Raw genomic sequence first — 23,707 nt, 5'->3', positions numbered from 1 at the left:
AAAGGTACAGGCAACACGTAAGAATTTACTTTTAGAGTCTGTACACATGTATTATATGTACACATGTATTATTATGTATATATAATATAAAACTGTTCACCTTGAGGTGACTAAAATGCCAGGCTGGAGAACAGGGCACAGGCTGTTGTTTCCTAGGATCTCAACAAGATACGCCATCCCTTTATTTGTTTAACCTTAGTATTTGAAAGGAAAACCAATGAACACCATTATAAAGATGGTTGCCTGACTTAATATTATACTGTACTCTACCTGGTTAACTTGATTCTGGAGAGATGTCAGGAGGCCTTCCCGTTGTTCATCTTGTCCCTTAAGGCAGGTGAGGACCAGTGACAGGAAAGGCTGTTGACTCAAAAGAGACATACTGCAAAGGAAGTAATCACAGCAAATCTAGTTAGAAAGAACAGATTGTTTCCTGTTCCAATATTTATGTTTTCCCCTTTGGGTTATTTGCTCTTATTTATTTTACTATTACATAAAGAAAGGGGTGGAGATTACCAAAGACCACTTGAAAAGTTAAATCATATTCTAGTTATGAGATGAAAAGCAACTGTAAAGCTTCTATTTGACTTAATAGGGGTTTTTACCCTGGAAGGCATTCACAAACTACTGTAAGTCCACATTGCACGTAAATGTGTGGTGGGGAGTAGGGGACTATCATGAATTTGTGTTTTACATCAATAAGTAGAATCTTAAAATATACATCAGAAAGAGTATTTATTTATACATGCAATAAAATGAGAAATTAAGAAACTTTTCACCCAAAACTCTTAAAGTCTAGGAAATAGGCCTCTATGTGTTCTGTGATTATTTTTGAGATTTTCTTTGTTTTTCAGCATAGTTTTTGAGATCAAACAAGAGGGTATTGATAAAATTAGGATTAGCAGCAAGGCCACCTGAGTTGCTGCTAGTGACCTCTAGTGCCCATTTCCACCACAGTCCATGGCCTCTACTGGTAAAAGGGCTTCGAGACATTTTGCAAAAATTCTGGTTTAAATTGGCATTTTAATAAAGTATTCTTAATTAAAGAACAAGTGACAAACTATAGGCTATAAATAAAAATTTCTTAAAATGAAATCTGTCAGAATATTTCAATCAGCTCCATCCTATATGAACAGGATTGAGAGTCACTGACTTAAGAATTAACTTCCACCTCTATAAGAATTAACTTCCACCTCTATAAGACCATCTGTACTCCAGAAAAATCAGGCAGAAAACACACTTTGAAAATTAGATCTATATGTCCTAGTTGGCTAATTAATACTGGCAAAGATGGTGAAATATTAGATGACAGATAAAATGAATACATCACTAGGTCTCCTCAAAATGCACAGTAGTTAGCACAGTCTCAGAAGCCAGCCTGGTTGGGCTTAAACACACTTCCTCTCCTCTGCTGTGCAACCTAGAACGACTTAAGTAACCTTGTACTGTGCCTCAGCTTCTCCACTGTAAAAAGCAGCTAATGAGAGCATGTGCCATATAGATTGCAGAGAAAACCTTAAAGCCCATGTGTACAATGAGTTTATATAGGAAATAGCACTTCATAAGATGTCAATAAAGGGAAGATATGACAGTATTATTGACTAGGGAGTAAGAAAAATGTCTGGTATTTTTATAAAATGGAAGAAATTACTACCTTTTCCTTTACTCCTGTGATGCCAAATTCACAATGTGAAGTTCTATTCTTCCTCAATAATATGACCAGTTTTTAAAAGTAATTGTTGTAAACCTTTTCTTAGGCATTAATTATTAATAAACATTAGCTTTGGTGGCTTAAGAGATTTTAATATCTAGTCAGGAACAAGAGACCTAAATGTTAAACTTAGTAACAATTTCAGGATCTAGCATGCCAGAATTAAAAGTAACTGTATGTATGGTAACATCAGCACCTAATTCAGAAAATGAGAAATAATTTAAAATGAAATATAAAAGGCAGATGGCTAGGCCAATCTAACTTGCCTGATCTAAAGTGGTGCTCAAAAGTATTTTCAAAAGTACAGTGGTGATTTGGATGCACAGACAGAATTGAAAAGTAGTGCACTATTATTACCTGGAACTTTTTAGGAACAGAGCCTTGACTAACAGAGTATTTCCCATTCTATTTAAAAATAAATATTAGTGGCCTCTGAATGTAATGACCATATATTTGCAGGACACAAGACTACCTTGGGTGTTTTTCAAACTTTCACATAAAGAGACAAATCTTCCAGCCGTACCTCTTCTGTTTCTGTCTGTCTCGCTCCTTTTTTGAAGACGAGCCTAAGTGCTGTCCCTTCTCCAGCTCTTCCCCAGCAGCTTTCAGCACTCGTCCCTGCACAGAGGTTGGCAGCCTGGCGATGAGGGGGGCCACCAACCACACGCCCCTGCGTTCAGAGGAACTAAAATCAGAAACAGGTGTTATACCCGAGGAAGCAGCCTGAGTGTCTGCTCTCCCAGTTGCAGCAGAAATTCCCAAAACTTTGATGTGCCAGGCACAGGCTATTCTAAAATTTCTCTTTCATTTCTGTACCATCTTTCCTCTTGCTAAAGACCAGACACTTGCTTATACCTTCCACTTATTTTTAGGAGAACAATAAAAGGTGCAGTTCTGGGAGGATACTGTAATTAAATCTACTTTCTAGTACTTTTCTATGATTCTGGTTTCTGATTAGTAAGAACCAGTCATTGTTTTGTCCAACAAACAATATACTTTTCTGTCGTGGTTACAACAAAATGTTATGGTTAAGTGTAATAATAACTAATGATTTTAAGTTTTAAAACACACTAGTTATATTTTGTACGAAAATGGTGAAATACAAATCAATCTGCCTTTCATGATTAAAGGATTTCACAATTTCATATGCCTACTGGTTCTAAATTCTAAACAAATAAATATTTGTCCAAACCTGCCAGCTAATCCAGATGACAGAAAAAGCGTTTTCTATAGAATGTTTACCATGGAACATCAGTATCCTAAGGGACACTGAAGACATAAATCAAACCTGAGTTCATCAGTAGTTCCAAGGTGTCAAAGCCTACTTAACCAAATATTTAAAATGCTAAGAATATCATCCACCCAGCTTCACTCTTTTACTTATTAAATAATAGTTACTGTCACTTACAAGTATTTATTTTTTCACATTTCCTTTAGCTTAAAAAAAAACTATTATACAAATAAAATTTACTATTACATGTGAAAAATTAATGATAGCCCAATAAAACTACACAAAAATACCTTAGAAATGTCTTTATTCCATTCTGTCTTGTGCTACTTGTATCAGCACTTCCAATACCATTTGGGTTGAAGAGACTCATGCCAGAATTAGAAGAGTTATTATTTAGGTCTGCAGACTGCTGGAATACCTCTATTGTTGCCTTAGCAATATTGTCCAGTAAGTTGTTCATTTCAGTCACAGAACCAGAGCCCTAGAGTTAGATGTAAGAAAGCTAGCACATATGTATTCCTTTATCCTCAAATATCAATGTGTTTTTGTGTTTCGTAAGATTTCATTCACATATATGTGTTCAATATATACTCACTGGGTCCTTTAAGCACTGTTTGATCATTAACTGAAGCTCAAGCCAGGACTGTCTCAATGTCCACTGCTCAAGATTCTGGTTTAAAGAGAAAGAATTAAAACCTTAGGACTACTCAATTTTAACATATAACAAATGCTTGTAGTATTTCATCTCTCAAGAAAGAAAAGAATGACACACAAAGAATTTACATGAATTAAAGGTTTGTGATCCTGTTACATATATTCAGCATAGACACACACAGAAGAATAACATCAAACTAACTGACTCAGCTAAGAATTAGAAATAAAACAATCATTTTACCTATCAAAACCCATTTAGCTAACCAATCCTACCCCAAGATAATTTTAGTATTTCCTGGATAATACATTAAGATTGTTCCTCCTCAAACTATTTCTCATGTAAATACAGTGCTGCTTACAATATTAACATTTGTTTGATAAATATATGAAATTAGCGGCATTTATATCTACCTAGCAATAAACCTTGACAACTCCACAGCAAAAAAATTGGGGGAACAAAACTCAGAATTAATTGAAGTCAAGAATTAGTTAGAGAAAGAGAAAGGGGGAGGGGGGAGGGGAGGGGAGGGAGAGGGAGAAAGTGGGGAAGGGGAGGGAGACAGAAAAAGAGAGGGAGGAAATAGCTTCTAACATTACAGAGAATGTGTCAGATGACAGAAACACAACACTTGGGGTGCACCGCTTACCTGAAGAATGCGCTTAATGTGCTGTCTTTGCAAGTTGTCTCCGTCAGTACACTCTTTAATGCCATGAGGATAACAGATAAGCTGCAACAATTTCTGCGCTTGCATATTGGAAAGCACAGGGTCCAGTATAAGCTCTTTGTCTGTACATAATCTTTCAGGTTCCTTTAAGCAATGTTCTCCTACCCATTCCTAAAAATAATATAGCAGTTAGATTGACAGGCACTGACTTTCTATGTATCTATGTAATATGTACTAAGTTCACAGAGCAAAAAGGGATATAAAGTTGATAAGTCTTCCAATTTAGAAAATTACAAGAAACAAGAAGATGGAAAAATTTTAAAAACAAATTTGTAGCATTTTGACGTCTTAAAACTACAGTGTTCCTTGATTAAAGAAAAAATTTTAAAAATCTATATGCGAAAAAATTGGTATATATCTTGAACTGAAAAATGGGGCCTTTCTTTATGGCTCTGTTTTGTAATCAGTTTTTTTAAAACATGGTATATAATGATTCCATATTATATATGCTCTTCAAAATCTTTATGGTATATCACTGATATTGATATATCACCGAATAGACAGAACACAGTATAAGTATTTTTAAAATTAACATCCTTTTTGATAGTACTATGCATGCTACTATTATAAATAAATAATTGTGTGCATTTACTTGCTGTATAATTATTTTCTTATGATAATTTGAAAGAATTGCAACTACTGGGTCAAAGGGTATAACAAAAGCTTAAGGCTAGAGATCCATATGGCTAACTGCCCTCAAGTTTCTCCTAATTTAATCTCCTAGCACTTTTTCTTCATTTTTTGAAGGCAAAATTTTGTGCTATAGTAGATGGGGTAAGAAATCAACAACAGTAGAGCTCAATCTGAACCCAGATATATTTCAGACGAAGTCTGTTTACTTTTTTTTTTTTGGTACTGGGGATCAAACTCGGGACCTTGTGCTTGTGAGGCAGGCGGCAGAACCACTGAGCTAAATCCCCAGCCCTGAAGTCTGTTTCTTAACCACCACACCAGAGACTCAATACTGACTGTTGATTAAAATCACCTGAGGAGTTTATGGACCTCCACATTCAGGTCCCACGTTAGACCAATTAAATCAAACACAGGTAGAGGTACTAAGATATTGTTTTTAAGATTTTTTTCCCCCTAGGCTTTAAATTCTTTCCTTCCTTCCTTCTTCATTCATTCATTCATTCAGTTTTGGCTGTTGCTACTGGTAGGCTAGGCCCAAGATACCCAAGATCCTGCCATAGGGCTTACACAGCACCCTCTTGGGACCAGCTGCAAGGAGCCTACACCAGGCAGCCTTGCTGGAGCTCTAGGAATCAAAAATCTTGTAAATTCCCCAGTGATACTATGTGCACTCACACTGGGAAATAAAGCACAGGTCCTCTTCAGCATCTATATGAGTATTCAGCTAATTTTTATCATGGTTAGAATAACCCTTTAACATGTAAAAACATGACACAACTCAGTAAAACTATAGTAAAATACAAAATATATAAAGCATGTCACTTTTTTTTAAGCAAGAAGTTTTTGTTTAAAAAACATGAAAGGATAAGCCAGAAGATAATAAAACAGATCAGCTGGGGCAGGGAGTGGCACAGAGTACAAGGGATATGGAAGAGAGGACACATCTCTGAATATACTTTTTTGTAGGTGGTGTGACTTTTGTATGTAATTCTATGCAAAGAATTGGGAGAGAAGAGAATTTACACTGAATTTAAACAAAAACAAACCTACTTCTATTTGAAATACAGAATATATTTACACTAAATAAGAAAGCTCAAATAACCTTTGAATGCAATATTGTAAACCCATAGGAAAAAAGAAAGCACAAACTAATCTTCAACTCCTCTTAGTAACTTGTTTTTCCTTGAGTTATATGGGTAACAATTCTGAAGCCACAGTATTTCAGATGCATTGTAAAATTAAGCAAATGTGTAAGTAAGCTGATTGATGTTATAGGAAAGCAGCGTTCTTTGCAAGAAGGAGATAATAACATGCAATGGGGGAAGGTAAAGCACAACTTCGTAGAGTTGGATTGGGACTGGAGGAGTCAGTATGAACTCATAATTGTAAAGACAGAAAGACACACACACACACACACACACACACACACACACACACACACAGTTGGATGTAGTTTGTTCCTAGCTCTGTTTGTTGAAAGACTCAGAAACAATGGCACTTCATAAAATGGGCACACATTGTATTAGTTCTTGCTTTCTAAGCACCATTCTCTACTAAACAGAACCAGAATTCCTAGGAGGAATGACTGATTTCAGCCCTAAACCAGGGCAAGTACAGGACAGGCCAGAAAGTAAGAAACAAATCTGGAACAGCTTACAGATTAAAATAACTAAGGACATATGGATATGAAAAATAAATGAACAAGTAAATAAAAGGGTAGGGTTTTCCTTCAGTAGGAAAAAAACCTGATATTGTGTAGAAGAGGAGGAAATGGAGGAGTGTTACCATTTTGCATACATGATAGAAACAACTGGTTTAGATAAGAATAAAAATGGATGCTTATGAGGGATGGGGAAATTTGCATCATCTCAAAGTGTTTCCCCAAAGATTCCTTATTAATTCCAAGAGGTAAAACAGTAACTACAGAACAGAAAAATCTTGAAACTAAAATGGAGACACCTCAATCAAAATTAAATCACCAATAAAGTACAAATGAACATCGTGTGCCTTAAGATGTGGGTACCTGGAAGAACACAACTTTACTTCTGTAGTCTCTTGGCCAGGGATGCAAAATCTGAAGCTAATCTTCAGGAAACTTTAGACAAATGAATAGTACTAGGACAAATGACCAAAGTGGAATGTGGCCTAAAGATGAGAAAAAATTACTATACCAATAGTAAATTTTCTGATTTTTAGTAACTATATTTTGATTATGTCATGAAATGAAGACTGAAGTATTCAAAAAGCAAAGAAGTATAAAATACACCATCGACTACTCTCAAAGGGGTCAGAAAAAATATGTATTCACATTCACACACAAACAGAATTATAAAGCACATGTGGCAAAATGTAAAAATCAGTGCATAGCTGTAAAGAATATACTGTAGTTAGTTCTTTATTATTATTATTACTGCAACATTTTAGGAAATTTGAAATTATTTCAAAATAAAAGTAGTAGAAAAAAAGGATCACCTGTATACAAGTTTCCTACAATAGTCAGCAACTCCCTTCGAAGTTGTTACATTTTCAAAGTAAAAGGCAAAATGAATTGGAGAATACCTGTTGACAGATAGTCCTCAGGACATATCTAGCATATTCTCTTAAATTGGCAGTCTCTATGGAAATGATTTTCCCGCAGGATTTTGCATTTTGAGAGGTGGTCCAGATATCGTCAGCATTCCCATCACGCCGTAAACTTCTCATGGCAAAGTCATCATTCTTTAAAGAGCTGACATTGTTACTGCCAATTTTGGCATCTCCTAAATGACAGAATCACAAAAGCAAAATCACAGAAGTTCAAAATATTGCCAAATATTTGAGAAGAAAATGAGCCTAGCTCTCAGGGATTTAAAATATGTGAATGGTGTTATTATCGCATAGCCAATTGTTCAGCAATGAGAGAATGGATCAAGAGAATAAATGAAAGAACCCAGAGAACTATCAGACATGGAGAAAAGGCAAGTTCAAAACTCATTCCTTCTTTTGCTTACAGAATTAGACACACTCACCAAACTTCGAAAGGCCATTAAGAATCACAATAGTCACAGAACATTGATTTCACCAAAAATTTAAGCATAAAGATACTCAAATTCATTTGACTTATAGATAAGGAAAAATGGGTTACTCACCCTATTAGATGTCCCTTTTCCATTTCTTCTCTTACAATGACTTATTTTCTATCCATAGGTCAAGAGAAAAGTTTTGCCTTAGCTCACCTTACTATCAACTTCTTGACAAGAGAGATTTATTCCCCTGGGAATGGAAAAGGGCAATGCATACTAAGGAAGCCCCGAAAAGTAGGGCATCCATTGAATAACCCATGTCTTCACCTTCCTCTTTGTAACATCCAATTAGAAAACCTTGCTGGATCAATCTCTAATTTATTCAGTGAAATGAAAGTGAGGAAAGTGTTATCCTCATAACAAAGTTCTGGGAGAAAAAAACTGAACAGAATACATTTGAATAGCCAGATGAAATCTCTAGTGATAAAAAATAACGACAAAAAGAACCTGTCATATTTTAAAAGTAAGAGTCATATAATTAGGTAGCAAGGGTTGCCAAACAATAGCAGAGTCTTCAGACTTTTGACTGCTTACCAACAGGATCAAAATAAGCCTTTATAAGAAAATTTCCTGAAATGAAAAAATGAACTTCGGCAAGGCCTTCATGGCCTTCAATAAGTGAGCAAAACTAAGCCCAAATCAGTGCAAAAAGCCTTTTAAAGTGCAAAATGCCTTTCTCGACCAAGAAAAGATTTTGACTCTGCTGAAAAAAAAAAACAAACAAACAACTGAATATTTATTTAAATATCTTAAGAGGTGACATAAACAACACATTTTAATCTATTAATATGCTGTCATACATTTCACAAAATTTGAATACAAAAACTACTAACTTTACCTACAGGAATTTATGTAATTCTACAGAGGTTTCTTTTAGGAGCTGAAGGAATGAACACCAAACACCAAAATTTAGTATGTGTTCTCCACCCTTAGGTGACAAAAACAACTATCATTATATTTCAAATTAAACTATTATGGAATTTATGAATCAAATTCAATATACCGATTCCACCTTCCTATCTCAAAATATATTCTGGTAAATAGAAATTGGAAAGATATTGGGAGGACATTGATGAGTAAAGAGTAAACTAAAACCTCTGTAAAACAAAAACAAAGAAGCAAACACCTGTGTCAGTCCCAGACCAGGATATACTCATTTACTTAGACGATACAATGAGAGAAGGTTTGAAAGGCTGTGCCAGAACCTTCTGCTACTGCACAGATAACAGCACAAACTGAGTGTTTAGTGTGAATGTGATTCAGGGCTCTCCTGACATTTAACCAGCCTGATTCTGACTTAGACTTGGAGAAGCCTTCATATTACCTGAATATTTAAAGAAGTAGGCAAATTTTAATTGGAGTAAGACCAGTCCTAAAAATCAAGGGGCCAGGTGTCTAGATGGCACTGATTATGGTTTCTGCCATTAAAACATCTGTCATTTATGTATTCATACTTCCAACATTAGTTTACTGAAAATCTATTTGCTAGTTTCTCTGATAAGCCCTAGAAATACCACAGGAAAAGAGTCAATTCTGGCCTAGATGGGTCTGTACATTTTCATTCTGCAGAGCTGACTAGCCATCCTTCCCTTCAAATGTTATTAGCAAGGAGAAATTTTACTCACTAAAATGAGCATTCAATGTGGGCTGCAATATTACAAATTCCTAGGACTCAGAGGAAAAGCTGTGGCCTCTCAAAGTAACTCTACCCTTTCCTTTTTGCTAAAAAACTTGTGCACATTTCAAAAGAATATACTGTTTTTCTGTGAACTTTTAATAGGCTGTTCTATTAAAAAGAAAAAAAACCTCTCCCCTTCTCCCTTGTTATCACTAAATAACATTTCTCAGTCAGGACAGGGTCATAGCTTCACTCGTGGCTTTTCTTCCTGTTTCTTTCCTTTTCTTTCTTTCTTTCTTTTTAAATTTCAAGACAGAACCTAGCTAACTTGCTGTGTAGCCAAAGCTGGGGTTGAACTTGTGATCCTCCTGCCTCAGCCTTCCAGAGTGCTAACATTACAGACGTGTACCACCACACCTGACCATCACTCACGTTCTTTAAGAGTAATCTACAGCAATTCCTAGCCACTCAACCATTCTGTTTTAATCAAAGGGAACTCAGCTGGAGAAATAAGAGAGAACTACAGTTTAATCAACACCAAAAGCAGGTACTCAAAATTGGAGTTAGGCATTTATGAATTCAAGATTTGCTAATCATTCAAATCCTGTATAAATTTACAAAAATGTTTCAGGGTACTACACAGTACATGTGGTAGTACTGTTACTCCAGGAGAATACATACAAATAAGGGTATAAAGGTCAATTTTTTAATAATAGGAATTAAAAAGCGCAAAGTCTGGAATTCGAGCCCCAGTGCCAAAAAAAGAAAAAGGAATTAAATTTTAAAAATTACTGATACCTAATTTTTAGTTATCAATAAAACAAATATGATTGAAATGATCATCTGACTCAAAAAAAGTAGAGCATAAGACTTAAAACTTGATGAGGGTCATAACAGAAGCAGAAACAGTATGAATAAAAAATTCAGGTTTTCTGATGTTCTGCACCTGGAATACAAACTGGGTGAAGTTTAAACCTTTAGTTAAAATCACCAAGTCAACCCAGTCCCTCATAATGTGTGATTTCTGCTAACAATAAAGGTCAGAATAAGGTATCCTGCAATAAAACAAAACAAAAAATAGTATTTGTATTTAAGTTCCCCCAGAGTCACTCTAAGTAAGGGACAAAATTCAAGAGAGTTCCATTATATCCGGACTTGGGGAAAGTCAATTAATTTTTCCAGAACAAACAAAACAAACCATGTTTCCAATAATACTAATTAGATTTTAACTTGAATACAAATTATTTTGCCTTCATTTCTGGTGATTAATCAAGAAACTAAGGGCCAGGATAGTCTTACCAAGCATCATAATTGCTTTTAAGACAGCAAAAACAGCTCCCACTTCAATGCTGTTGTGAGCAGCGGCTAAGAGGTGTCTATCACAAGATGATCTTATTCCAGGGAAAGGTTTGCCTATGAAAACAACAACAAACCTTTAATAGTCTCATCACCATCATTAACAATCTTTTGTAATCATTTACAGTCAGCGAGGTCTTTCATTGTTAGATTGTGGGCACTTAATTGCCATTATCTTGCTTTAATTGATGTTCCATGGATTCACTAACACTGCCAGTATTCTTACTTAACCTTTTCTTTTTAATTATTAAAACAATGTTTTTGCTTGTAGAGAGATGTAGCAAAAAGATTAGCAAGATTCCCACCCAGACATAGACATATCTATATGGAAATGATCCTCAGGAACAGACTTCACTTACACCTCTACAATTCTTACCCCCTTTTCCTGAGAAAAAGAATAAATGAATCACCACTGCCCTAAGCTAGGATGGTGTGGTTCAGAATCAACACACATAATGTGTTAGAGGATTATGCTGCCCACCAACATGGCATGGCCTAAGAGCCAAGGTATTTTTATTGTCTGTGAAGTCCTAAGTTTCTCAATATATTCTGATATTATATAAGTGAAAGGTGCTGACTCTTGTTAGCATTATCTCACTCATTCATCACCCCCAGATTAAGCCCACAAAAATCAGGAAGGAAATTACAAAATGGACAGCCCACTTGTTATTTTAGAACCTATACCTCTATAAGAAAATGTAATCAGAAATTTTTTGGCTGTTGGCTCACCACCTGCTTGAGGTAAGAAGCAGGCCTGCGGAGCTCGGAAGAGATGAAGCAGGAGTCTGCATGTCATTCTTGCCCCCGGCTCTGCGTCTGCATCTCCACAAGCTGGGAAGGGAGGATAAAGAAGCAAGTTTGTTAACAGAGTCAAAAACAAGTCCTTCGGGTTTTCAATTAAGATAAATTTTCAGGAATAATTTAACCACGTTCTCCTTACAGTAAGAAAATAAGCACTGGCTATACTTTTCTGAGAAACCTAAGTGCTTCCCTAAAACAGATAATGTAAGAGCAGTTTCCTATTTAGTAGGGATCTCTGTGACCACGCAGAACAGCTATTAAAATTCTGTCATCTCCATCTGACACCACACCACTCTACAACATATATACACCTTAAATTTTACTTTCCCTGTGTTTATTACGAGACAAAAATCTAATAAACACAGCTCCTGGATGCATCCTTACCTGCCGCTAGGAGAGAGGGAAGTGCGACGTGCTGCACGACGTCCTCCAGGGAGAAACACTGTCGTGCTATCAGAATAGCAATGAAAGTAGCTAATGAATCATGGAATGAAAGGTCACTCACCTTCAAGAAAAATATTGACAGGTTTTAATACCTAACACCCTTTTAAGTATTATCAAAGATCAATACCTAAGAGAATGTAGGCAATACCGATAAGACCTCAAATCCCAACGTTAACCAGCAGACAGAAATGATAATGTCTCATGATTAACATGAAGGCCCATTGCTACTTTCTAAATCAAAGCTTGAGGTTTACCCACATCCAAATGGTGTAAGAAGATACTTGGCTTTAACTTTTGCACATGCAATTGAAAAGCTCTACAACAAAAAAGCAAAATAAAAAAAATCACTAAAAGTATAATTAGTACTTTTGGCAGAATGCAATATGATATGTCATTTAATGGTAAGACCGCTAGAAAGCAGAATAAACAAGGACAGTCCCTCTAGTGGAAAAACAAGGCCTATTAATATTATCAAGTTCCATTTTGCAAAAAACTGGCTGGAATTCTTTAATGTGATTAAATCAGTTTTACAAACAACTCTGAAAGTTTACAATTGACTCCTAAATTTAAAAAGAGAACAAACAGAAGAAGGTAAATAATTCAGTCACAGGGAAAGGTAGGGAAATCTCTACCTTTATAGCTCTCACAAGACATTGGCAGAAAACAGTAAGAAATGACTACTGTCATAGTAGCCCTCATTCTGACTGCCAGAGACTATGGCTAGCAATTTACAATTTACAAAAATCACCTCATCTAACACAACAACAGCATAGGGCTCACACTATTATGAATTCTGTGTTAACAGATGTTAACAGATGAGGAATTAAGGCAGAAGAGCAACCAAGAGATAAGGAACTAAAAGATAAAAACTTGGGTCTTTTCTGTCTGGAAAAAAAAATGTCACCACAAATGAATTTGATGTGTATAAAATCTTTACCCACAAAATGGAGATAAGAAGATAAGACTGTCCACCCAGTCCCAAGAAGGGGAAACTAGGGAATAAATCATAAATTGAGAAACAACTTTAAAAATGTATCACTCTTTATTATAAAATAAAATAGTATGGGAAACAGATTACTCCAAGAAGTGATAATAGGGAGAAAAAAAAGATTTTTTAAAAAATCAAGACTTCTTTTTAAAGAAATTCACACATCATGGATGTAACCTGCTATTTGAGGAAATCAGAGCTATATAGGGGGTAAGATACTATAACTCTTCATCACTGTCCAAACACAACCACTAAGATTGCAAACTGTGTAAGTCTACTCTTGAGCTTTCTTACATAACACACACACAAAAAATCCATATTCGATAGAATATACACTGGTTCTCTTCAAATTGTACAACAGTTATCTCCTTTGCAATGAAGAATCCAACCCATGTGGTTAAAACAAAGACCTGAAGAGATCATCCATACATTTTTTTAAAAGCCTCAGAAAAATGAAACAAGGAAACTCTTAGTACCACTGCTACAGATTAATCCATCTATTTTGATTTTTTTTTCATTTATTAAATTCTCAGCAACTATATTGTGGTTTACTTCTTTTAGACAAAGAGTATTTTACAATATTGCAGTTGAGTCAATCAGAAAATTTAAAAAAAGATTACCTACTAGCTAAATTCTTAATTGCAGTTTTAAATGAAAAAGAAAACTTACATCTACAGTGCAAAGTACATCATTAAACCCCCACACGTGATTTGAAGAACAACAAAGAGCCTTCAGCACCCCCAGCCACTCTGAACTAAGAACTGTACAGCAAGCAGTCAGCTCAGAGGAGAAATTGGCTATGTCGTTAATCCTAGAAAAGAAAGAGAAAAGACAGTAATCTTGTACAAAAGAGAAATGGTCATCAGAGATATATGTATTGAATATATATTTCACTATCATAGAACAAATCGTTCATTTTCTTAGATCTAAGGACACAGTACTCCCTTGTCAAGTAACCTACATAGAACCTTAGGCAAAACAAAAATAAATGGTTTCAAATATTTTCTAATAACTAATGCTGTTAACAATAATCAGTACATATGTGAATTAGCCTATTTTCAGTTCCATGAACAAATATGATCTGTAAATTTACATTTTAAAGGCTTCAAAAATTAAAGAGACTATTTAGTGTAAGTAGGTCCAAATATGGTTTTTCAAAATATAAGCATCTTGTAAATTGTATTTTTATTACATGTTTCTGAAAATAGATTCTATTACTTATAGTCCATATCTAAAATGTCCTATGCCAAAACAGTAAGCCAGAAAGCACTGTCTCAGGTTATGAAAAGCAGAAGGTAAACTCAGGAATAAAAGAAAATGGGGGTCGGGGGTAATGATAGCCAAATGTGAGCTCAGACAATTACTAAAGACATTAATTTCACAGGGTTATCAAGGCAACGGCCCTTATAAGCCATCTTACCTTCCAGCATCCTGATGGCCCATACATACATTCATGAGGGTATTGCAGACAAAGCTGTAGCGATTGGCAGCATTGTCACTAAGGATTTTGCCCAGCATTGAGTAGTTGATGCTTCGGGCTGAGGGATTCTCAATAAAATCCATCATGAAGTCTGGATCCCATCGCAGGTTGGAATTTGCAGGCATCACATTATTGTATATGGTTTGTTTTACTTTTGAACAGGCACTACTGAGGTTACAAGAAGAAAAGTTAAAAAAGAAAAAATAACTAGAACAGCAAGAAAATTATTTCACTTAAGGACATATTAAATTACTGCAACTATACTACATTCCTAGAAAAGATTCACACTATGAGTTCTTAATTTCAACATTTTAAAAATTAGCATTGGGCACAGAGCCTGGAATGTAGTAAGTGCTCAATGAATAGTAGCTGAATGGACAGGAAAAACAAAGCAAGAATATGACATTTGGTTACTAATTATTATTTTCTAAATCTTTTCTATATTTTACATGCTCTAAACATCAAAGAATTTACTAAGGTTTCCAAAAGCTCTCTTAAGGGTAACTGCAAAGCATTATTACTTAAGAATAAAAGGGGATTCGATTACACATGAGGAAGTTTGGTGTGTAGTGCTAACTGCATATTCTGAAAAGCTACTCCTCTAGGTACACATGTTCACATGCCAAGGCCACCATGAGCACTGTGGCACAGCTGTGGAAGGAAGGCCACACTCCTTCAGGAGCTTGCATCCTACTAGTGGGATATAAATAATACACAAATTCTAGAGAGTGAACAAACGATTATGTCATTCCTAAAAACCTACTATGCTGTGTTTCTCAGCAGCATTAATAAACTTTAAAGTCTTATTTATCATATAAAAACATTTCATGTTTCAGTGAGCTACATCTGAACAGATATAGAGCATTAGAAGTATAAAGAGAATTGGAAAGTATGTCTTCCAATGTTTATCTATGGATAAGACTGAGGATCATCTTATTTCAAATATCAGATTCCATACAAACTAAGTTATTCATACCCACTTTGTGAGCAAATCTATAAGTAACATTCATCTTCTATATTTAAGACTCTTTTCTGCTATGCAGCAGAAAATCTACTTTTTTAAAAAAGATTTTTGGGTGGCAAACGTATTTATGGTTAGAGTGCTACTTGATCTCTTTTGTAACCTCATATTCTTTTGCACCTATCTAAACAGGAGTCAGGAATGAGTCTTTCAAAATTGGAAAAACATACTCATTCTTTATCCTAGATCAGTGCCATGGCTAACAGCTTTAAGAAAACAGATTGTTCAGCTCAGTGTTTACTACAATGTAACTTCAATCATCCTCTTTCAGAAGCATTCCTGCCATGTTTGTTAAAAAAACAGATTCCTAAGTCTCACTGTGAGCACAATGAATCTGTATGTTTAACAAGCTCTCCCTGGTGACAAATAATGCCTGGAAAGCAGTGGTCTCATGCAGAAGACTAAAATAACCCACTAAACACAACAGTTACAATCTTCTATATCCATTATCTTTCTAAACAGGCAATTTACATAAAAATTTCTCAGCTATCCCTGAGGGATTTAAGTTTCGAATCTGAAGGCATTACATTTTCAAAATGATGGCCATATTATGGTCCCAAGGGCTTTTAGTCTATTTTTTTCTTGCACATGTCACACTTACTACTCAACTTTTCATTCATTCTCAGTAATAAATCTTAACTTGTTTCACTTTCTCACTAAATGAAATATAAACTTTGCTCCTTCCAGTTCCCACCCAGACATACTGTTGGTTTCCTCATACAACAGACATACTGTTGGTTTCCTCTGACTCTTCATACACACTCTTCATACACACAATCTTTAGTGTTTAAAAACCTAGCAATTCTGTTTTCTTTCTCAATTTTTATGAGCTCCTCCCCACTTTTCCTTCAGTATGTAAACTTGTCCAGAGTGCCTGTTTCCAACTGTGTTGCATAGTTGTCCGAATGCTGCAGCTTATGGGGACATCTTCTCATACTTTATTTCTAGTCCTATTGTCTCATTTATTGCACTCTTTCTATATGACAGTCAAGCCAACGACTCAAACATTTTCTTTCTGCAAGTACATATATCAGAAAAGCCTGGTAAGGCAATTAAAGCAACATATATATTAAGGCCAAAAGGACTTGTGTTCAAATCAAGCCTTCACCAAGCATTATGATCAGGAACATCGTTAATAGGAAAAGTCATTTCTACTTCCTGGGATGGTTGTGAGGATTTAAGATCTGGTCAACACAGCACCTAGTACAGAGCATAACTCAAGCAGTCATAGACATGTATTCTGGTTTGGGACAACAATACCCCCAAAGGCTCGTGAGTTCAGAGGTGGGGTTTTCGTTCATGGGAGCACCACTATCATCAGGGCATTAGCTGAATGTGCTGTTAGGAGGTGGGGGCTAAGGAAGGAAGCAGGTCACAGGGAGCATAATCTGGAACACTATATTCTTATCTCTGGCCCCTTCTTCTTTCTCTGGCTCTCTCCTCTCTCTGCTTTCTGGATGCTATGAGGTGAGCAAACTTCCTCTGCCATGCCCTTCCCTCATGACATTTTTCTCCCTTCAAGTCAACTTACCATGGACTAAAGCCTTGGAAACACTGAGCCAAACTAATCCTTCTCTCTTTTAAGTTTTTTATCTCAAGTATTTGTCACAGAGGTGATAATCTGACTAATATAATGTGATCAGTGCTACACTTCCCCAGTATCCGTCTCACACAACTTAATACAAGATGTTTCAGAAAAAAATATTAAAATAATTGTTAGTCCAGTAACAGAAATATATCTGAGCATGTAGCTTGTTTGTCCATTTTTTCCTAATTCCAAACTAAAAAATCCCTTCAAGATATACCAAGAAACCAGGTGTAGTGGCACTTACATGTAGTCCCAGCTACTAGTGAGGCTGAGATGAGAGAATTGCTATAGCCCAGGAGTTCAAGCCCAGCCTGGGCAACAGAGGGTGACTATGTCTCAAAACAGTGACATCCCAAGAAAGCTGCATTTGTCTTCTTTTGGGGGGGGGGGGGGCGGTTGTTTAGACAGTGCACTTGTAATATGTTACTCTACTAATCCTGACTCCTCACTTCATCTGTGGTGTCCTAAATCTCTACACACTACATGCACATTACTTAAATTAGCCTATTTATCTTACTTGTACTGCACTCCAAGAGCAGGAGGGGTTAAAAAAAGCTACTAGTGCTATCTTCGGAAGTTCGCCACTAAAAATAGGGCTGTGGTAAATGCCACATAATGAGAAACCTCTCTGAAAAAACATAAACCAAAACTGAAAGCTCTATGTAGCGTAACGGAAGTATTTATTACATCATTTCTGTGGAAAAGGGTTTCCTAAGACTCCCCCAAGTAGTTTATAAAGGATCATTTTAAAACCTAACCCATTACATGGTAACATATTTTCATCTTTTCTTTATCAGTACTGTTAAAAATATGATTTTTCTTCTATATATCTTTCACTCATTCAACTTGTCCACAAATAAGTGTTTTGGGCCAAAAAGTAAAATCTCTATAGTGCCTACTAAGAGTTGCATACTCTTCAAGATACTAGGATGTGGTAGTAAAGAAAACAGAAAATGTTTCTGCTCTTGTGAAGCTTACATTACAGGGGGAGCTAGGCCATCAATAAAAATTCATATATTGGAAGTGGCAAATATTAAGGTTGAGAGAATGACCAAAAAGGGGATTGCTGTTTAATATAAGGTGGTAAGAGAGACAAAGTTGTGAATGAAGGGTAGAAGTGAACACACAAGTATCTGTAGAAAGTACACAAGTAAGGCAAAAGCAAATGTACAAGCCCAAGGTAAGAGCATTCATAGAGTGTTTGAGTGTTTCAGGACCAGGAAGGAGGTCTACATGGCCAGAACCAAGTTCACAGAGGAAATAAGGTGAAAGAGTGATCTTACAGATAATAAAAGCTAAGCTATTTAGATTTTATAGTGATTAGAAGGAATGCCAAGGAACTCATCTTTGAGTCTAAAAGACAATCTTACTGGACAGTATATTAATATGCCCAAAAGAGTCAAGCACACAAGCAGAGCCACTAGTTAGGATGACTCTGAAATTGCCCAAGCAAGAGATGACCATGATGACAATGATGAGGATGTCAGACAGTGGTTATATTCTTGATATAGTTGGAAGGAAGAGCTCACAGGATTTAAAAGCAAACGATACGAAGTATGGGAGAGCAAAGGAAACTATAATTCATCACTCTCCTTTTCCTTCTGAATTCCAAATTTCTTATGCCAAACATTATCTACTATCTACATTATCTACATTATCTACATTATCTACATTATCCTACTCCTTTATTTATAATTAATAATCTAAAATTCCTCAAAATAACAATTAAATAAGTATTTATGTTTCAGCACTTGTGCTCCCTGTAAAGGTAACAAGTGCTAAGATAAAAAGAATGTCAGTTGGGGATGCCACTTGAAACAGACACAGATGAAGTGAAGTAAGCATGCAAATAGCTCTGAAAGAATGTTCCAAAATACAGAAGAATGGGAAAAATACAGAGTTATTTCTCTCAAGTTCAGCTCAAAATTGTAATCGCAGCTAAACACAGTAATATGTAGAAGGAAGTTACAGTTACTGCAAAAGGTAATTCAATATGAATTCTGGATAAAGGACTAAAAATCTAAAAATCTTTTATAGAAATATAATTTTCTGGAATCATTTTAAACAAAATGCTTAAGCAAAAAGAATTACTAAAATGCATAACCCAATAACAATACCATCTATAAAGTCAAAGACAACAAATAAGACAACTACAGACTTCACAGTATCTTATAATTAACTCATGTATATATCTGTTACACCAGGAAACATTAGACAGTATTTATCAAATTGGATATAAATCAAATAGACTCAGTAATATAAAGCAGGTTGCCTTGCATTTAATGTATGTTGGTTTAATGTTATTTAAAGGTGATACTGGTCATTTTTTAAAAAGCTCATCCACACGTGAAAATGTAATCTGTTAAACACTGAATTCTTTTTAAGAGAGGGGAAAAAAGCACAGTTTGAAAAAGTTGTGAAGAACTCCATGAGGCCCAATAGAGGGAAGCCATCAGGCAAGGCAAGAAACTAAAGGGGAAGGGGGAAAAATAAAAAAATAAAAGAGCCAACAACAGTAAAACATCATGACAAGGATGAGTCAGTACCTATCAATTATAACCATCAAAAAAAATTATAACCATCAATGTTAATGGCCTCAATTCACCAATCAAAAGAAACAGACTGGCAGAATGGATTAAGAGGCAAAATCCAGCAATATGCTGTATACAAGAAACACACCTAACTCAAAAGGAAATTCACAGACTAAAAGTAAAAGGATGGAAAACAGTTCTCCACATGACAGGATCCTGGAAAAAAGCAGGGGTAGCAATCTTATTTGCAGACAAAGTAGATTTCAAACCAAAACTAATTGAGAGACAAAGATGGTCACTGGAAGGGAACAATCCAAGAAGAAGAGATGAAAATCATAAATATATATGCACCAAATATGAATGCCCCCAACTATATAAAACAAATATTAATGGACATGAAAAAACAAATAAGCACTAATACAATAGTAGTGGGGGACCTCAATACCCCATTATCACAGACAGATCATCTAGACAAAAAAAAAATCAACAATGAAATTCTAGAACTGAACAAAACTATTGAACAAATGGACTTAATAGATGTTTACAGAGTATTCCACCCCACAAAATCAGAATATACATTCTTTTCAGCTGCACATGGGTCATTCTCCAGAATAGATCACATGCTAGCCCATAGGACATGTTTAAGCAAATGTAAAAGAATTGAAGTTACCACCTGTATATTATCAGACCATAGTGCAATAAAATTGGAAATCAATAGCATAAGAAACTGCAACCCCCCCCCAAACACATGGATGTTGAATAACACTCTCCTGAACAACCAATGGGTCACAGAGGAAATTAAAGAAGAAACTGGACAGTTTCTACACGTAAATGATAATGCCAGTACAAAATATAGGAATCTATGGGACACAATGAAAGCACTTCTATGAGGGAAATTCATAGCAGTGAATGCCCATATCAGGAAAAGAAAGAGAGCTGAAATAAACAACCTAATGCTGAACCTCAAGCTCCTAGAAAAAGAAAAGCATGACAGACCCAAAGCTCATACAAGAGAGGAAATTATAAAGATCAAAGCAGAAATCAATGCAATGAACACTAAGAGAACGATACAAAAAAATCAATGAATCAAAGAGTTGGTTTCTCGAAAGAATAAATAAAATTGATAAACCTTTAGCCAAACTTATCAAAAAAAGAAAGAAAAGGCTCAAATCCATGCAATTAAGAATGAAAAAGGTGAAGTCACAACAGATCCAACAGAAATCCAGAGGATCATCAATACCTACTTCAAGAACCTGTACTCCAATAAAATGGAAAACACAGAAGAAATGGACAGATTCCTAGATACACACGAACTGCCAAAGTTAAATGAAGAAGATATCGAAATTCTAAACACCCCAATTATAATTAGTGAAATTGAAAACGTAATTAAAAATTTACCAACAAAGAAAAGCCCAGGTCCTGATGGCTTCACTGCTGAATTCTACAAGACATTTAAAGAAGAACTATTGCCATTACTCTTTAAACTCATCAAGGAAATTGAAAGGAAAGCAATACTTCCAAATTCATTCCTGGAAGCAAGTGTTACTTTGATTCCAAAACTAGGGAAAGACCCAACCCAAAAAGAGAACTACAGGCCAATCTCCCTAATGAACATAGATGCAAAAATCCTCAACAAGATACTGGCAAACAGAATACAGAGGGTCATCAAGAAGATCATACACCCTGACCAAGTCGGATTTATCCCAAGAAAGCAAGGATGGTTCAACATACGTAAATCAATAAATGTAATACACTATATTAACAGAGCCAAGGACAAAAACCATATGATTATCTCAATAGACACAAAAAAAGCATTCGACAAAATCCAGCACCCATTCACGATAAAAACCCTACAGAAAATTGGAATAGAAGGTCTTTATTTCAACCTGATTAAGGCTATCTATGAAAAACCAACAGCCAACATCATACTAAATGGTCAAAAACTGAAAACTTACACGCTAAAATCTGGAACAAGACAAGGATGCCTACTATCACCACTCCTGTTCAATATAGTTCTCTAAACATTAGCCACAGCAATTAGACAAGAGAAAGAAACAAAAGGAATAAAGATAAGAAAGGAAGAAGTTAAACTGTCATTATTTGCTGATGATATGATACTTCACATAGAAGACCCGAAAAACTCTGTCAAACGACTTCTAGACTTAATTGACAGATTCAGTAGAGTAGCTGGATACAGGGTTAACACTCAAAAATCACAGGGCTGGGGATTTAGCTCAGTGGTTCCGGCATCTGCCTCGCAAGCAAAAGGATCCGAGTTCAATCCCTGGTACCAAAAAAAAAAGAAAAAAAACAAACAAACAATCATAGCCTTCTTGTACACAAATAACAGACTCGCTGAGAGAGAAATTAGGGAAATAATTCCTTTTACAATAGCATCCAAAAAAATGAAATATCTAGGAATCAATCTAACAAAGGAAACAAAAGACCTCTACATTGAAAATTATAGCACTCTGAAAAAAAGAGATCAAAGAGGATAAAAGAAAATGGAAAGATATCCTGTTCCTGGGTAGGAAGAACCAACATAGTGAAAATGGCCATACTTCCAAAACTGCTATATAGATTTAATGCAATGCCGACTGAAATTCCAACAATGTATTTCCAAGAAATAGAGAAAACAATTCAAAAATTCATTTGGAACAAGAGACCTAGAACAGCAAAAGCAATTCTAGGCAACAGAGACATGGCAGTGGGCATCACAATCCCCAGTGTGAAACTATACTACAAAGCTATTGTGATAAAAACATCATAGTACTGGCAAAGAAACAGACCCGAGGATCAGTGGAATAGATTAGAAGATGCAGAAACAACTGCAGACACACTCAGATACCTCATCTTTGACAAAGGAGCCAACCACCCTCACTGGAGGAAAGATAGCCTCTTTAATGAATGGTGTTGGGAAAACTTCAATGTGCCAAAGATTAAGACCAGACCCATATCTATCACTATGCACTAAACTAAGATCGAAGTGGATTAAAGATCTAAGTATTAAAACAGAAACACTAAACTTGCTGGAAGATAAGTTAGGTAGAACTCTCAAAGGCATTGGTATAGGAAAAAACTTTATGAAGAAATCCTCAATAGCACAAGAACTAGCACAAAGAATCAATAACTGGGATCTCATTTTATTAAAAAGCTTCTGCACTGCAAGACAACCTCCAATGTGGAAAAAAAATTTTACAAGGTGTTCCTCAGATAAAGGTCTACTATTTAGAATATATAAAGAACTCAAAAAAATCAGACCCCCCAAATATGAAGACCCAATTCAAAAATGGGCATCTGAAATGAACAGACATTTCTCAAAGAAGTATAAGCACCAAATAAACATATGAAAAAATGTTCAACATCATTGGTCATTTGAGAGATGCAGATGAAAACAACACTGAGATTCTACCTCACCCCAGAAAGAATGGCTGCTATCAAGAAATCAACCAATAATAAATGCTGGTGGGGGTATGGAGAGAAAGGAACCCTTCTCCATTGTTGATGGGAGGGCAGACTGGTGCAACCACTGTGGAAATCACTATGGAGATATCTCAAAGAACTAGCACTAGAGGTCCCATTTGACCCAGCTATTCCCCTGCTGGGTATCTTCCCAAAAGAATTAAAAGAATCATACCATAGCGATATATGTGCACCCATGTTTATAGCAGCACAGTTTGTTATAGCTAAAGCTTGGAAACAGCCCAAATGTCCATCAACTGGAAACTGTATAAAGAAGACGTGGTTTTTTTATAAAATGGAGTACTACTCAGCCATCAAGAACGAGAAACTACAGATATTTATAGCTAAATGGATGCATAATGAGGCCATATTCTTAAGTGAAATAAATAGGACACACATGTG

General features: G+C 35.6%; 2 protein-coding genes across 16 annotated transcripts in view; one reads left to right on the top strand and one right to left on the bottom strand.

Moving 5' to 3' along the window:
* Nucleotides 1–23,707, bottom strand: part of Med12l (mediator complex subunit 12L) — a 314,799-nt gene that overhangs the window by 47,445 nt on the left and 243,647 nt on the right. For 11 of the 14 annotated variants that reach the window (XM_087186351.1, XM_021253159.2, XM_087186356.1 and 8 more), the window contains 11 exons: nucleotides 14,644–14,871; nucleotides 13,893–14,034; nucleotides 12,176–12,296; nucleotides 11,720–11,821; nucleotides 10,934–11,047; nucleotides 7,514–7,713; nucleotides 4,244–4,432; nucleotides 3,538–3,612; nucleotides 3,233–3,423; nucleotides 2,235–2,396; nucleotides 271–382 (listed from right to left, as the gene is read on the bottom strand). In XM_087186351.1, coding sequence (XP_087042477.1) covers nucleotides 271–382; nucleotides 2,235–2,396; nucleotides 3,233–3,423; nucleotides 3,538–3,612; nucleotides 4,244–4,432; nucleotides 7,514–7,713; nucleotides 10,934–11,047; nucleotides 11,720–11,821; nucleotides 12,176–12,296; nucleotides 13,893–14,034; nucleotides 14,644–14,871 — 1,636 coding nt within the window. The remainder of the gene's footprint in view (nucleotides 1–270; nucleotides 383–2,234; nucleotides 2,397–3,232; nucleotides 3,424–3,537; nucleotides 3,613–4,243; nucleotides 4,433–7,513; nucleotides 7,714–10,933; nucleotides 11,048–11,719; nucleotides 11,822–12,175; nucleotides 12,297–13,892; nucleotides 14,035–14,643; nucleotides 14,872–23,707) is intronic. The other 3 variants (XM_087186354.1, XM_087186352.1, XM_087186353.1) reach the window with 3 other exon arrangements.
* The window catches only part of P2ry12 (purinergic receptor P2Y12), a 47,483-nt gene that overhangs the window by 4,002 nt on the left and 19,774 nt on the right, over nucleotides 1–23,707 (top strand). The gene's annotated exons all lie outside the window — the stretch shown is intronic.

Source organism: Heterocephalus glaber, unplaced genomic scaffold (genome assembly GCF_053883595.1).
Source record: "Heterocephalus glaber isolate CG9 unplaced genomic scaffold, H.glaber_assembly_v1.0 deba00001504, whole genome shotgun sequence".
In the NCBI taxonomy this organism is placed as follows: domain Eukaryota; kingdom Metazoa; phylum Chordata; class Mammalia; order Rodentia; family Bathyergidae; genus Heterocephalus; species Heterocephalus glaber.
The sequence above is the reverse complement of the archived record's forward strand: the minus strand, read 5'-3'. Positions and strand labels throughout refer to the sequence as shown.